This window comes from Rhizophagus irregularis, chromosome 20, assembly GCF_026210795.1.
Source record: "Rhizophagus irregularis chromosome 20, complete sequence".
Lineage (NCBI taxonomy): Eukaryota > Fungi > Glomeromycota > Glomeromycetes > Glomerales > Glomeraceae > Rhizophagus > Rhizophagus irregularis.
This window is the reverse complement of record NC_089448.1, coordinates 3208405-3224141: the sequence shown is the minus strand read 5'-3', so window position 1 is coordinate 3224141 and position 15737 is coordinate 3208405. Positions and strand designations below refer to the sequence as shown.

Below are 15737 nucleotides of genomic sequence, written 5' to 3'. Positions count from 1 at the left end.
TTTTAGAAATTAGATTCTATACATTGTGTAAAATATATGTATAATTATTATTATTAATAAATTCGATTCTATACATGATACATCGTGTAAATAATTATTATTAAAATGTTAAGAAATATTATAAATTGTATAAATATTATTTTAAAATTGCATAAAACATTGATACAAACGATATCTCACTTCAATTTGGTTGATTTTTTAATATGTTCTTGCTCAGATTATGCTCCTTTTTGCCAGCTTGCTTTGTTTTTCAACTAGGAATAGCTTGAAAGTCCAAATTTTCCTTATCTTTAATAATAGATGCTGGTAGTTTTCGCTTACGCCCTGAACCTTCTGTCTTGCGTCGTTTGACAGATTCAACTTGTACACGAATCATAGGACCACTTTTAATCTTAATTGTTAGATCTAAATCACGGTTCATGTCATATAGAAAGGAGACAAGCCTAGGTACAGATTTCATCTTTGCCGCTTTATAACGTTCTGCAAGTTTATTTAATGCAGTACGTAATTGTACGTCACCGTTTTGGTAGTCTTCTTTGATTTCTTCTAAGAAATCAATAAATGTGGAAGTATTATCAACTTCTTCAATTGAATCTCTAGGGTAAAAGTGCTTGAAATTTAGGATTTTCACAATATAATGGCAAATTATCAAGAAAAAAATTTACAAACCTAAATTCAACAGACGCGTTAGATGCGTTGCTACCTGATTTTTTCATTGTTACTTGTAGACTTTCTTGATCTTGTGGAGTAAATTCTGCGTGTAATGACGCGTAAAAAGAATTATCTTTTGCGGTATAACCTAGTAAAGAAATACATAACAAGATGAGAATAGGAAATACTGCGAAAAATATATATAATTTTTTAAAGGAGAAAAATTATACGTTACCCAGTGCAATATAAGCATAAAGCATACGATCACTGGAAGTTAAAGACGGCAGAAAATTGAATGTTGATATATGAAATTTAACTGAAACTGCACCCTGATGTTTGCAAGGAGCACCAGACGCGCCAATTGGACATGTACAAGTACCGATTTCACTATTCACAGTGTAGAAAAGATTAGCATTATTTACACTTTTTACATAGAATTCATGTTCCACATTACTCTTTTGAATAGTATCCATATTCACGGTGTCCCAGCCAAGACATAAAAAACGTTTTGCTATTCGCAAATGTCCCGTGTATCTGTGTGCCAAACTAAGCAATCGAAGTGCATAGAATCTCTCCATAGTCGTTGTAACAAACTGGAAAACCTGCACACAGTTGTACGCTTGTGTTCTTGCAAACACTACATCTTTAAGTATGCCGAAGCTTCTCTCAATATAGTTGTTTGTGTTGTTTTCGCGCATATGTAGTTCAGAACGGAAAGAGAGAGCCCAAAAACAATGACGTTCCCATAGGAGCTCGAAATGTTTGCGTAGTTGATGATAATGATGATAAAATTGTTGTTTGAATTCGTCGTAATGAGTATACATGTCTGAGCCAGTTTGTGCATAAAGTATTTCTTTCATCTTTGCCATAATGGTCACCCGGTCTTCTTTATTAATGTGATGTTTCGAATTATGGAGCCATCTCCAAAATGCCTGTAAAACGTGGAATAAGCACAGAAGACGGATCCCTTATATATTTCAGTTGAATAAATTGATAATTTAGTTAAATTAAATATATACAAATTTAAAAAAAAATTTCAATTTGAATTCTTTACCTTCTGGCCAACATAATTCTAGTGTATTGCGTTCAGCACTTGAATCGTCAGTTAGAATAACCTTTGGACCAAGTAGCGGTCCACGTCCAAAGAAGGCATGTTGTGGAAGAATCGATTTTAGTAGGTTAAGTGCCTTTTCTAGCGTGATTTCGAGCTTATCCGAGGTTATGAACAATCCAAGAGGGAGTGCTCCGACCGCACAACTGGTACAAAGAAGTGTAATCGACGTATTTAAAGGTTTGAATGATGCTGAAGCATCTACATAATATATTTCACCAGATTGTGGGATTTTTTCGTGCACGCGACTCATTAATCCAGTTACCACACATAGAATAAGTGCCTTTCCCGTACGTGAATCGTATTCTTGAAGGATTGCCTTTTCACGATCTGAGCTGTTATATTCGTTTACAACATCTACAAGACGTCTAAACATTAAACTACCATTACGATCACCAAGTGAAGTTTCTCGATATTTTTGAAATAACTTGGCAATATAATCGTAGTCAGGATTATTTGCCTGATCCGCAAGTAGAACTAATAGATCCTGTTCATCCGTAGAACTAAGGTACAACTCATCTTCATAGACATACATCGCCGATGCAGGCGAATATCCATCTTTGAAAAGTTGCAAGAACTTCTCGCGGACTTTTTCATTGACATGACGAAAGCTTAACGATTCTGCCGAATTAATTACATGATTGTACGTAAACTTTATATTAACCTCTAGAGGATGACTAAATTCAACGCGCCAACTCTCTAACCAAAGATGAATTGTTGCTTTGCAACTGGTATTTCGTAATCAAAGCGAGTTTTGGCGTTTAACTTCTCGACTTCCTTGCTTTTTCTTCACTGTGTCGCTATGTATACAATGTCTAGTCTCGCGAAAAAGAACATATTTCCCTTGATTTCATAATGCTTGGTTTCCAGCATCGTTGTTTTTGACCAGGATTGAGACGCCACAAACCATTCGGATGCCTTCTCTTTATCATTGACATCTACAAATACGTCTAGTTCAAATTGTGGTATCACAAAGTCCTCAGCAGTTTGATACGATAGTAGTTCGTTAAAGTTTATAATCGAATATGTGTAGTGCTGGGAAAGTATCGATTTTAAAACATTGGGAAGAGAATTTCAAGAAAAGAACTACAAATTTAATTAATAACAATACTGAAAAGATAAATAAATGATACTTGTAGACGATAAAAAGAACTATATTTTAAAATTTAATACACGACAAAAAACAATGAAAATTCAATGATATTTAATGAATAGCATTTAAAAATAATGAAATCAATAAAATATATGCTACATGAAAAAAAAAACAATGAAGAATCTGATATTTAAAAAAAAGTATATTTAAAATCAATGAAATATGATAAAAAAATTAAAAATTAAAATACAAGCTTAAACTATATTAAATAAATGATATATTTTCGTTATATTAAGTTAAATAGATATACACTATATTATAAATATATAACTAATATAATTATTATAATTGAAATACTTGTTTTGCTCAAAATCTCGGTTTTTTTAAATATATTCCATGTGATTATATTATAGGATATACTCTAAAAGCTTCGATAATACAAAAAAACATGCAAAATTAACTAACCTGTGAGATATTTTGTGAAGTATTTCCTATGGTGTCCATTGCTGTTTCACAAATCACGCTGTAAGCTGTGTAACTTTAAGCTTTGTGATAAATCAGATCATTAGACTACTTAGCCAAAATAAAAAGGTTTTTACAAATGTTGAGAGGTAGCTTTATTAAGCTTTCATATAATAAAAGTAAAAAAATTTCGACCTTTATTGTGTTTATTATATTTGAAAAGGAGAGTGTGAGAAAAAATTGAAAAAATCTAGCGCGATATGTAGATATGTTTATCAGTGCGACACAACGATCATAAGTTTTCTGATTGGATATATCACGTGATTGTGGCTGTGGCGCTGCAGCTGCGCCGCTAACCTGACACACATTTCAGACGTGCAGCATTATGCACATCTGAAATGTGTGTCAGGTTGACAGCGCAGTGTGGCGCAGTAATTTCAAAAAAAAATAAGTTAAAGATTTTCTTTTAATGTAATATTTTCAAATTTACATATTAGATATATTTTCATCTGTTTTACAAAATTCACTTATAAATGGAAGGAGGTTTTGGAAGTAGATTTTGACTTTAGTATATAACAACTGATTTTATCGTCTTTGCCAATCATTTCCAAAATTGGATTTGTCGAAAAAACAGTTTTTGTTAAATAACTCAAAAATGGCCTTCTAAACCACCTGTATATTCTCTAAATTAGAGGTATGCTTCGAATCCGGTCAATCCGGATATCCGGTCATCCATCCGAAATTTGACCAGATTCGGATTGATCTGGATGATTCATCGGATTGACCGGATGGATCATCAGATATCCGGTCAATACTTGCTCACCAATTTGACCGGATAGTTGACCAGATATCTGAATAATCCGGTCAATCTGGTGAATCTGGTGAATCCGAATTCAGTTTTTTCTACTTAATACTTTTTATTAATATTAATTAACAATTAGAAATTTTATAATAATAAACATAGTATTTATTTTTACGTTATTACAAATGATTTTTAACAAATTAGTTGACACAATATTTATAAAAAGTTTAAGATTTAGAGGTCCAAGAAGGTGTCTCCCTAAAAGAAGAAGCAAAAGGAACGTTAATTACGTTCCTAAAAACAAAAAAAACAAAAATACCTTTCCCCCAACTTACCTTTATAACCCATGCTGAAATCCAGGTCCAAGAGGCGTCCTCCTAAAGAAAGAAGCAAAAGGAACGTTAGTTACGTTCCTAAAGACAAAAAAAAAAGATAAAAAACCCTTCCCCAACTTACTTTAATAGCCCAAGCCGAAATCCAGGTCCAGGAAGGGCGTCACCTAAAGAAAAGAAGCAAAAGGAACGTTAATTACGTTTCCAAAGACAAAAAAAACTCAAAAATAATCTCCCCAATTTACCTTTATGAAATCCAAATCCGGGAGGGCGTCTCCTAAAGAAAAGAAGCAAAAGGAACGTTAATGACGTTCCTAAAGACAAAAAAAAAAGATAAAACACCCTCCCCAACTTACTTTAATAGCCCAAGCTGAAATCCAGGTTAGGAATGGCGTCACCTAAAGAAAAGAAGCAAAAGGAACGTTAATGACGTTCTTAAAGACAAAAAAAAAACAAAAATTAACTTCCCTAACTTACTTTAATAGCCCAAGCCAAAATCCAGGTCCAGGAAGGGCGTCACCTAAAGAAAAGAAGCAAAAGGAACGTTAATTACGTTCCCAAAGACAAAAAAAAACTCAAAAATAATCTCACCAACTTACTTTAATAGCCCAAGCCGAAATCCAGGTTAGGAAGGGCGTCACCTAAAGCTCCGAACGGTTCGGGCTAAACCGGGGAACCGATCCGAAACTGGCTCAAAAATCGGTTCAGTTCGGTTCTGGTATTAGAACCGAAAAACTGGCGGTTCGGTTCGGTTTAATCCGATTTTTTATAAAAATGCGAAAAATCGAATAGCTGGCCATCTAGTGATCGTATAAAGTCAAGCCATATATCATTGGATTCCTCTCGACTAGACACGTCGAATGGTGGTAAGATCATGTCTCTAGCATCGATAGATCACACGTTAACCCACGCTAAATGATTTATTAATAATTGGAATTAGCAAGCTATCTATCAGTGCTAGAGACATGATCTTAGCACCATTCGACGCGTCTCAGTGAGACGAATCTAATGAATATACATTTGTCCGTGTACGACCACTGGATGGCGAATAATATCAAGTTTCGCATTTTTTTAAAATTTTCGAGCGTTAAAAATTAAAAATTCCGATACATGAATTTATTCGTCGTCCAATGGTCGTACAAATATGAATTAGGACTTATTAGATTCGTCTCGATGAGACGAGTCGAATGGTGGTGAGATAATGTCTCTAGCATCAATAGATCGTAAGTTAATTCACGCTAAATAATTTATAAAAAATGGCATTAGCAAGCTATCTATCGATGCTAGAGACGTGATCTTACCACCATTCGACTCGTCACATCACGACGAATCTAATGAGTCCTAATTCATATTTGTACGACCATTGGAAGACGAATAAATCATGTATCGGAATTTTTAATTTTTAACGCTCAAAAATTTTAAAAAAATGCGAAACTTGATATTATTCTCCATCTAGTGATTGTACACGAACAAATTTATATTCATTGGATTCGTCTCACTGAGACGCGTCGAATGGTGCTAAGATCATGTCTCTAGCGCCGATAGATAGCTTACTAATTCCAATTATTGATAAATCATTTAGCGTGGGTTAATGTGTGATCTATCGATGCTAGAGACATGATCTTACCACCATTCGACGCGTCTCGTCGAGACGAATCCAATGATATATGGCTTGACTTTATACGATCACTAGATGGCCGGCTATTCGATTTTTCGCATTTTTATAAAAATTGGATTAAGCCGAACCGAACTGCCGGTTTTTCGGTTCGGTTCTTACGGATTTCAGCTCTAATCCGAACCGTCTATAATCCGGACCAAACCGACCCGTTCGGAGCTTTAGCGTCACCTAAAGGAAAGAAGCAAAAGGAACGTTAATGACGTTCCTAAAGACAAAAAAAAAAGATAAAACACCATCCCCAACTTACTTTAATAGCCCAAGCCGAAATCCAGGTTAGGAATGGCGTCACCTAAAGAAAAGAAGCAAAAGGAACGTTAATGACGTTCCTAAAGACAAAAAAAAAACAAAAATTAACTTCCCTAACTTACTTTAATAGCCCAAGCCGAAATCCAGATCCAGGAAGGACGTCACCTAAAGAAAAGAAGCAAAAGGAACGTTAATTACGTTCCCAAAGACAAAAAAAAACTCAAAAATAATCTCCCCAACTTACTTTAATAGCCCAAGCCGAAATCCAGGTTAGGAAGGGCGTCACCTAAAGGAAAGAAGCAAAAGGAACGTTAATGACGTTCCTAAAGACAAAAAAAAAGATAAAACACCCTCCCCAACTTACTTTAATAGCCCAAGCCAAAATCCAGGTCCAGGAAGGGCGTCACCTAAAGAAAAGAAGCAAAAGGAACGTTAATGACGTTCCTAAAAAAAAAATAAGCAAAACACCCTCCCCAACTTACTTTAATAGCCCAAGCCAAAATCCAGATCCAGGAAGGGCGTCACCTAAAGAAAAGAAGCAAAAGGAACATTAATTACGTTTCCAAAGACAAAAAAAAACTCAAAAATAACCTCCCCAACTTACTTTAATAGCCCAAGCCAAAATCCAGGTTAGGAAGGGCGTCACCTAAAGAAAAGAAGCAAAAGGAACGTTAATGACGTTCCCAAAGACAAACAAAAAATCAAAATTACCCTCCCCAACTTACCTTTATAGCTCAAGCCGAAATTGAGTTCCAGGCAGGCGTCCCTAAAGAAATGAAGTAAAGGAACGTTTAGTGACGTTCTCAAGACAAAAGAAAAAGAAATTTACACTTACTTTTCGAAATTCAAGCCGTCCAAGTCGTTCCGAAGTCCAAGTCCAAGTCCGTCCTAAAGAAAAAAAGGTGTTTTTTTTTAAAAAAAAACATTTATGTTTAAAAAAAAAAAAAGTTATGAATTTGACCAGATTATCTGATCAATCCGGTCAATCCAGTCATCCATGTAACATCTGATCAATCCGATGTTATCCAACAGATCCATCCGGATTATCCGCAATCCGTTCATTCTTAATCCGGATGATCCGTTTTTTGATCGGATCGGATGACGGATTGAATGGATTTTACCGGAGCACACCTCTACTCTAAGTAAATTTGCAGAGCGGACGAAAATACATTTAGTATAGTAATTTAAAGGTTTTATTTTTAAAAAAAAATTGCAATTTAATTTTTTTGGAAAAAATCGCTGGCCACACTGCGCCGTCAACCTGACACACATTTCAGACGTGCTAAAATTATCCTAAAAATATTAAGTTTAAAAATTCTGTATACATTCCGCATGACTAATTTTTTTCATATACATTAGTTTTTAAAAAAAATGTTCAAAAATGAATTGCTTATTAAATATACGGAATTTGTATACAGAATCTATAGAAACGTACATAAAATGTATACAAAACGTATCCTTTCCGTACACAGATTTCTTATAGGGTCTAAATATTCATTTATAGATCTTTCATTTGGAAAATCTGGATCTGTTTTACAGCCAATAAAAACAAACCATTTGTTTTTTCCAATGATAGATTCCTAAAAAAATAAGCATAGTAATTTAGCCGACATTAGATGACCCGGAAACTTCCAACCCACAACAAAAAGTAATGTAAGTTACCCTCATGCTTGTTGTCAACTTCGTAATGATCATCCCAAAAGCTTTCTTAATTACCGACCCGAACTTTCTATAATGAAATGTTCAATATAAACAAACAACTTCAAAATGATAAATGTCAGACATAATGCTTACATAAATCCAGTTTCACCACGATTGACAGTTACAGGTAACGGTGTAATTAATGTATTTCCAAGAAAACGTTTTCCATAATGTAATTTAATCTTTGATTCGGTATTGTCAATCTTAATTGTTATCCTGTTAATCTAAATTTTTTTGGTAATATTACTAATAGCTGATGACGGAATTGATGGAATCACCATAGTTAGTTTAATTATGGGAACATAGAATTAGTATTGTGTGTAAGATATTGAAAATGGGAAATTTACGTGAATTCTCAATATGTTCTGTAATGAATGCAATATAAGAAATACAGTATTACTCGTATTTTTTATCACTCGTATTTATAAAAAACAAGGCTATATAAATTAATAATTTAAAAAATGATAAGGAATCTCACAAGAACCTGGGATCTCTCTGATCATTGACTAGTATGTAGTATAAATAAATAGAGGGAGGATATAAATTACCCTATGAATGGGTTTGATTATCACTATTTATTCAATTTGTATTACGTCGAGCAAAGCGACGACGCCAGTCCTGATTTGGAAAAGTTTCTAGCTGAAAATATGAAACTAAAATAATTATTGATAATATCAATAAGCGGTATACTCGAGATAACCCGAATGAATGAGTATAAATATTTGTATCAGTGAAACAGTCTGTCGGTGAAATGCTAATACCGATGAAATAAATTCTATCCCGAAAAGAAATTAGCAAGAAAATTTGTGAATTATCCAGGAAGCTTCTTTATTAAAGGTAGAAATCAATAAAAAATCGCCAAAGACTCTGCTCAGTCCATATAAAATATTCAACGAATATTCAGCACAAAACTTAGGCTCACATTCGTATCAAACTCGTATTCGAGTAAGAAATTTTGACCGTCGATTCTAGTGCACGTGATCGGCAATGCTAGCCAGAACGCATCGTAATGTCGGCCTGCATTACCATGAAAGGAGGAAAAAAAGAAGTTTTTTTTCTTTGTTCCCAATTCTTTATTCAAAAATCGTGCATTATTGATAAAGTGAAAAATAAATAAAAAAAATAAAATGAAATTTTTAAATGCAGTAAAAGAATAACTAATAAGGTAATATTAACCTCTTGTTATCGATTATTTAAATCAACGCTAATACAAATTTTACTTCTTATTACGTGTCCTAAATCCTAATTGTAAACTAATGAAAGTAAACTTTCAACAAAACAAAACAAGAACAAACTAAATAGTATTGTATTTACGAAAAAAACCCAAATACAAGAAAGAATATTAATTGCATATTTCATTTTTTCCAAAAGAAATAAATTATTACTTTTGCTTCTGTACTTTATAGAAAATATTGAATATTAAATTCCTGATGAGAACTAGTTTTAATAGCTTGTCATTTTAACATTACGTAATTTATTGACTCATGATTCAAAAGAATATTATAAAACTACGATCTGTTTTTCCAAAAAAAGAGTATAAATAGCACGTTACATTCTTTGTATACTCTAAGATCCGATGTCAACTTATTTATTAATCTTCTTTCTATTATAAAAAGGCTCTTGGAAATCTTATCACAGCTAAAAAATAAATTATAACAATCACGTTCAAAAAACTATGGACCACAAAAATTTACAAAATAATAAAATAATAACAGATACAATTTTGCTGATTACTGAATCCCATAATTTATAATAAATAGTTATTTGATGGGGGAGTAGCTATATCGGTCACAGGACCGATATAGCCCTATATGACTATATCCAATAAAAGTGATCGTTTTGACAGTTTTAATTAATAGCATCATAAATAAGTTTTATCTAACTTTCTATAAATTTCATTTTTATGCTATTTTAATCCACTTTATAAGATTATTTAACTTTTCCTACAAAATATTTATTTACACCATATTTTTTTACTCCACTTTATTATATAAATCATGTGTTATTGCTATGTCTAATAAAAATATTAGTCTATGAAAATCTGATGATGTAAGGGACGACTTTATTTAATTTTGAGGCGTAGTGTGTTTTAACTGCGGTCCGAAATGGTAAGATGAATTTTTGTGTCGGGGACAATTTAGGAAATTGCACTACAGTATATAAATCATCGACGTAAGCTTAGATCAATTAGAAAATTCAATTTTATAATTTTGGAAATTTTATTTAAAATTTTACCGGAATTTTATAGGTCATTCTAGAACTCTTGGTTTTCATTTGAATAGGCTTTGGAAGTATTTTGAATAACATAACTTAGAAATTCTTTTCTTTCTTGAATTTTTCATTTTTATTTCGACTTTTGAACTTGTGAAAAATACATTTTACCTCTAATAAATAAAATATTCTTTTTGCATACCAACCGGTGGCAGTGAATTAACAAATTATGCACGTAAAGGTGCGGGTTGGTCCCTACAACGATAACAATCAAATATCATTCAATCGGAACATCTCATAATAATCACTCTATTTGTAAAGTTCTAATATTATCAAAATAAAAAATTATCATAATAAATTTCTTGAATATTATTTTATAAATCGAGTAGTAGTTACCTGTTAGAAGTTATATAACGAAAAAATTTTATTATCCTTAAATAATTCTTGCAAAATTTCTTTTTGATAGATTTTCATAGTAAAGTTTATGACTCTAAAATTACCTAATTTATCTCTGATGAGAATTGATGATGAACTTTTAGGTGTTGTACTTTATTAAACCAAATTAAGCAATTGTGTTTGTTAAGTTTATCTCTATCATGAACGTGCAAAGAAATAATGTAAATTGAATAGATAAATAATTATTATTATTTTGAAATTTGATACTATTAAAGTTATAAATTAATAATTGCAAATTTAATAAAAATTAAATATTTAAGATAGAACGAAAAATTGAATTTTTATGAGTACTCTCTGAACACAATTTTTTTCTTCTGTCTTAAAATGGAGAATGACGATACTTGGTCATGTGGATTTATGAATTGTTGATCGGTTAAGCCTTTATTTTATTTTATATACGGTAAATAATATAAAATAAAGAATATACCCTTTCAGCGAAATGAATAAAACAATATTATAGCAATAATCAATCAATGGCCTCGTAATAGCTTTATTGAAAAATTATTTCGTATAAAACAAAATATCACACCGATCAACGAGAGACCGATGAAATAAAATTTCTTCCAAATTTCTAGTACAGAAGGATTAAATTTATTCAAATTTTGTATAATCAAATATAAAATATAAATAAAATTTCAAAATAGAAATAAAAAAAAACTAGTAAAAAAAATAAAAATAAAAAAAAATAAAAATTTATAAGAACGAAAGATAAATTAAATAAATTATCTAAAACAACTATATCAATAATTAAATAAGGGATGTAATATGACTTTGCAGGATCGCTAATTTGGTGAAATCGTAAATCTACATGTACTGTATCTCTGAAATTTTGGGAAGTAAAAAAAACTAAGAAAAATATACCGAAAACTGATGTACCGAAAATCAATGAAATAAATACATTTTTGAAAATACAAAAACCTATCAAGAAAAAATTCTACCCCGAGAGCGGATACAAATGTTGAGTTGTGCATTATTCCTATCGATGTACAGTATGTATTATGTATTTATTTTGATTGAATAATTTATCATAATATAATTACCCATCAGATATCGATCCTTCAATGGTCATTGAATGTTCCTCAAAATCCAAAGTATCTGATCCCATATTTCCATTTTCTTTCAAATATTCATTTACAGAACTTATGTCTTCACCTGGGAAATCCGGATCTTCTTCACAGCCAATGAAGACAAACCATTTGTTTTTCCCGGTGATGGTTATCTAGTAATGAAAATTATGAAATAAACATGGTCAATATAGCTGATTTTAGAGTACCTGGAAAACATTCGATCATTTTTACATATTTGGTAAAGAGGTGTCCTTAACCGTTAACGTACTATGATATTAACGTACAAACTGATTATATAGAAAAGATGTTATGTATAGAGACCTATGTAAGTAGTGTATAGTGATGTGCACTATACATTGATTTTGTGATTGTACGACATGACAAACATACTTTTTGTACGTACGTATACTAACCATATGTATTTGTATTACAATACAATACAATTACAACACGGTTAAAAGAATTTCCACTTGACATCATGACATGATTAATAGATTAGATATTTAATAATATTCTTCGCTCTAAACCTTCACAGTAATTTCATAAATTTGACACGTCATGTAATTAAATTTTTTTAATTAATAATTTTATTTTTTTGTTATTTTAAAATTATTTTCTATCTTTTATAATTAATAATGTCTTCTATCGACAATTTTTCAGATATAGAAGAATTTGCTGCAGAAGATTTTGATCAAGATAAGGTAAATTAGTTGTAATTTAATTTTCTTAACTGACGTCTAACAAATAGTATTTAAATAGAGCAAAGTTAATAATAATGAAAGTGAAAGCGAGGAAAATGAAGAAGTATTTGCTTTCTTCACTCAGAAATTACAAGTTCGAAAGGTAATACACACAACTACTCCTGTAGAATATCCGGAAACTTCTCCAAATGGAGTGGCAACAATATATAATATAACTGGTTGGAAGAACCATATGGATGCATTTTCAGATGTTAGTAAATATGGTTTATGTTAAATTTGATTTGATAATAGTAGTAAATATTTTTTAATTATAATTTTATCCTTTTTATTATAATAAAGATCCAATATTCAACCAATGGTGCTGGTGGCTCTGCAAATATTAAGGAAGGTCCATTTTTTGGAGGAATTTCTGTTAAAAAAGATACAAGAAAATGTCAAGGAATTAAATATTGCCAGTTTTCTAATCCTGAAATTATTAATCAAGAGCATTGTAGTGTGGATTTTGACTCTGAAACATTTCAAAATTACACTAAACAACAAAATAATAATTCTAAGGAAGCAAAAACATATTCGTAAGTTATATTTTTAATTTTTAATTATGCTACTTTAGAATTAGATCATCTGCTGAATATTTAAAATTATAATTAGATTATTTTTAGCTGCAAAAGAATCTTCTTGTCCTTTTAGAAAGATAATAATGTATCTTGTGATGGAAAAGCTCGTCTTGGAAAAATTGCCAATTATCAGCAGACTGAAACAACAAAGTATTTCATTGGATGTGACAAATATAAACAAAATGAAAAATGGCATCGATTTATTAATATTAAGCCAGAAGAAACCAACATTTCATTACTTCAACAATTATTTTCTGGTACTGCATCTGTAAGTATTTCTTGATTTCTTACATTTTTTTTATTTTTAAATTTTTATTTTTAAGCTAAAAAACATCAAATTATTTCAGATACAAGAATTATCACAATGCAGTATGATAATTCCAAGGAGTTGTAAGCGTAAAAAATGTGGTAATATATTAAAAAATTCTTAATTAATATTTGATTAATGGTGTTTATTTAGTTTAAAAACATTAATTTTTAATTTTATCAAAATTAAGATATGCCACATACAGATAATGGAGCTGTTGTTCGTGGTGAAATAATTGAAAGGTCATGCTCTGTGCAGTTTATTAAAATTATCCCTCATGACATTACTAAATGTCCTTTTGTTGCACTTATTTGTATTGGAGTCCATAATCACCCCCCTCCTCCACCAGAACGAACACCTTCTGGAATTAAAAATAATTTGCAAATCTTAATTGAGCAAGCTATTAATCAAGATGATACTACAACTTCAAGATCTATATTATCAGGTAAATAAATATATATTAAATATTAATGAACAATTAATAATAGTAAAATATTAACTAAATTTAATTAAATTAATAGGAAATTTGATCAAAGCATATTTTAATAAAGAAATTTTAGCAGAAATACATGTTTCCTTAAATAATATTGACAAGTTGCGTTACTTAGTAGGGAAGGCATACAAAATCTTACATCCATTTGGACAGGGAGTGATGGGTGTCTATCATTATGTGTCAAATAAAGATTCTGACTTGATTGATTATGTTCACAAAATTGGTAAGTTTTTTAAATTTTATTGATCTATATATAAGTAGTATATTAATATTAATAATTTAATCTATTTTATTTTAGATCTTTTCACAAATAATGGACAAGTAATCATTATATGTATGCTTCCTGAACAAGCAAAAAAGTTGATTACACTTGAATGGTTCCAAATAGATGTTAGCTTTAAACGGGTAAAAGGGGAAATAAATGAGTTCGAAATTAACACATATGATTCTAATTATCATTTGAGTAAGTTTTTTTAATTTTATTTTTTTTTAAAAATATTAGAAAATATATATTAATTTTATTTTTAAAGTATTGTCATTTTGTAGAGTATTTACAAATGTCTTTACAGCTGAGGGTTACCATAGATTATTTTCATCCCTATTTCAAACAATTTGTGAAATAAGTGGACAATGTATTAAATTTAAGCATATTCATAAAGAAGGTGTTGGGTGCATTTTAGCAGATTTAGACGCAGCGCAAGCTAAGGGGTTGGGTTTAGCCTTATATGATTTGGATTGTAAAAGAAACTGGGAAACTCATTTAACCTTTATTTTCAAATCATGTATTATACACTTTCAACGGTATTTATATAATTTCATTTATTTATTTCTTTTTAAATATTTAATTTTAATTTTTTATTTTAATTTTTTAGAAATTTGCATAATAAAGCATTTAATGTAAATACCAAGAATTTAATAAAGCAAATTCCTAGTGCACCTAGTAAAGAAGCCGTTTATGATCTTTTACAACAAATTAGGGATACAAATGATAATGGAATAAAAGGTAAAATATATTTATATTTATCTGATGTTAATTATATGTTTAAAATTTTTCTAATAAAAAATTATTTTTATAGAATGGGTAGATTATTATCAACAGTCATATGTATTAGCATCATTAAATCAATTTATTTGAAATTTGGCTTAAAAGCGGATCAAATACAAATTATGCTGAAGCAGCTCACTCTATGGTAAATAGAGAAGGAAAACAATTGTCATTATTATCAGCCATATTAAGGTATACTATTTTATTAGTAATTTAGCATTGTTATATAAAATTATTAAACTGATATAAAATTTTATTCTATATATAAAGAGGAAAACGATTTGATGAACGATGCTACAAAACAATAGACATCTGTAATAAATCAGGAGTTCCTTACACTCATCGGGACAGAAGTGAAATTAAAAGAACACAAGAGTCAATAACACGTAAAGGTAAACATATTATATAAAAATTATTTTTAATTATTAAATTTTATTTGTGTAAAATTCTAATTTTTTATTATATTATACATAGCATCTCATAATCAAAAAAGTAAAGAATCTGTTATTGATTTAACAAATGATGAGTTGCCTACAAAATCATCATTAAAAAGATCTTCTGTTAATAGAAACAAATCATTGAAGAAAAGTAAACAAGAAAAAAGTGAAGAAATATCAACTATGAATGAAATATCTCAATTAGAAATTGAAGAAAGAAAAATGGCATTATGTGAGCGTGCAGCTGAGGTTAGGAAAAAAGAGGCTGAAGCTGAAGCATTAGAAATAGCAAATTCTCAAAGAAAGAAAGAAAATGAATCGTTTATTTAG

General features: G+C 30.4%; 3 protein-coding genes across 3 annotated transcripts; 1 reads left to right on the top strand and 2 right to left on the bottom strand.

Annotated features, from left to right (window-relative positions):
- Nucleotides 1-250: 250 nt before the first annotated feature.
- OCT59_013306 (uncharacterized protein) lies at nt 251-2297 on the bottom strand (the record flags this gene model as incomplete). Its single annotated transcript, XM_066140723.1, has 4 exons — nt 251-596; nt 670-799; nt 887-1618; nt 1706-2297. 4 exons carry the CDS (start codon nt 2295-2297, stop codon nt 251-253), a joined length of 1800 nt encoding a protein of 599 aa, XP_066001577.1.
- A 5499-nt stretch (nt 2298-7796) lies between these two features.
- On the bottom strand, nt 7797-8357 carry OCT59_013305 (uncharacterized protein; the record flags this gene model as incomplete). Its single annotated transcript, XM_066140722.1, has 4 exons — nt 7797-7955; nt 8038-8104; nt 8170-8300; nt 8355-8357. The coding sequence occupies 4 exons, from the start codon at nt 8355-8357 to the stop codon at nt 7797-7799; spliced, it is 360 nt and encodes a 119-aa protein (XP_066001576.1).
- Nucleotides 8358-12445: 4088 nt separating this feature from the next.
- Nucleotides 12446-15737, top strand: OCT59_013304 (uncharacterized protein; the record flags this gene model as incomplete). Its single annotated transcript, XM_066140721.1, has 15 exons — nt 12446-12511; nt 12570-12761; nt 12851-13083; nt 13160-13275; nt 13344-13393; nt 13473-13533; nt 13623-13877; nt 13954-14148; nt 14224-14388; nt 14456-14726; nt 14798-14928; nt 15002-15023; nt 15124-15162; nt 15241-15362; nt 15445-15737. The coding sequence occupies 15 exons, from the start codon at nt 12446-12448 to the stop codon at nt 15735-15737; spliced, it is 2211 nt and encodes a 736-aa protein (XP_066001575.1).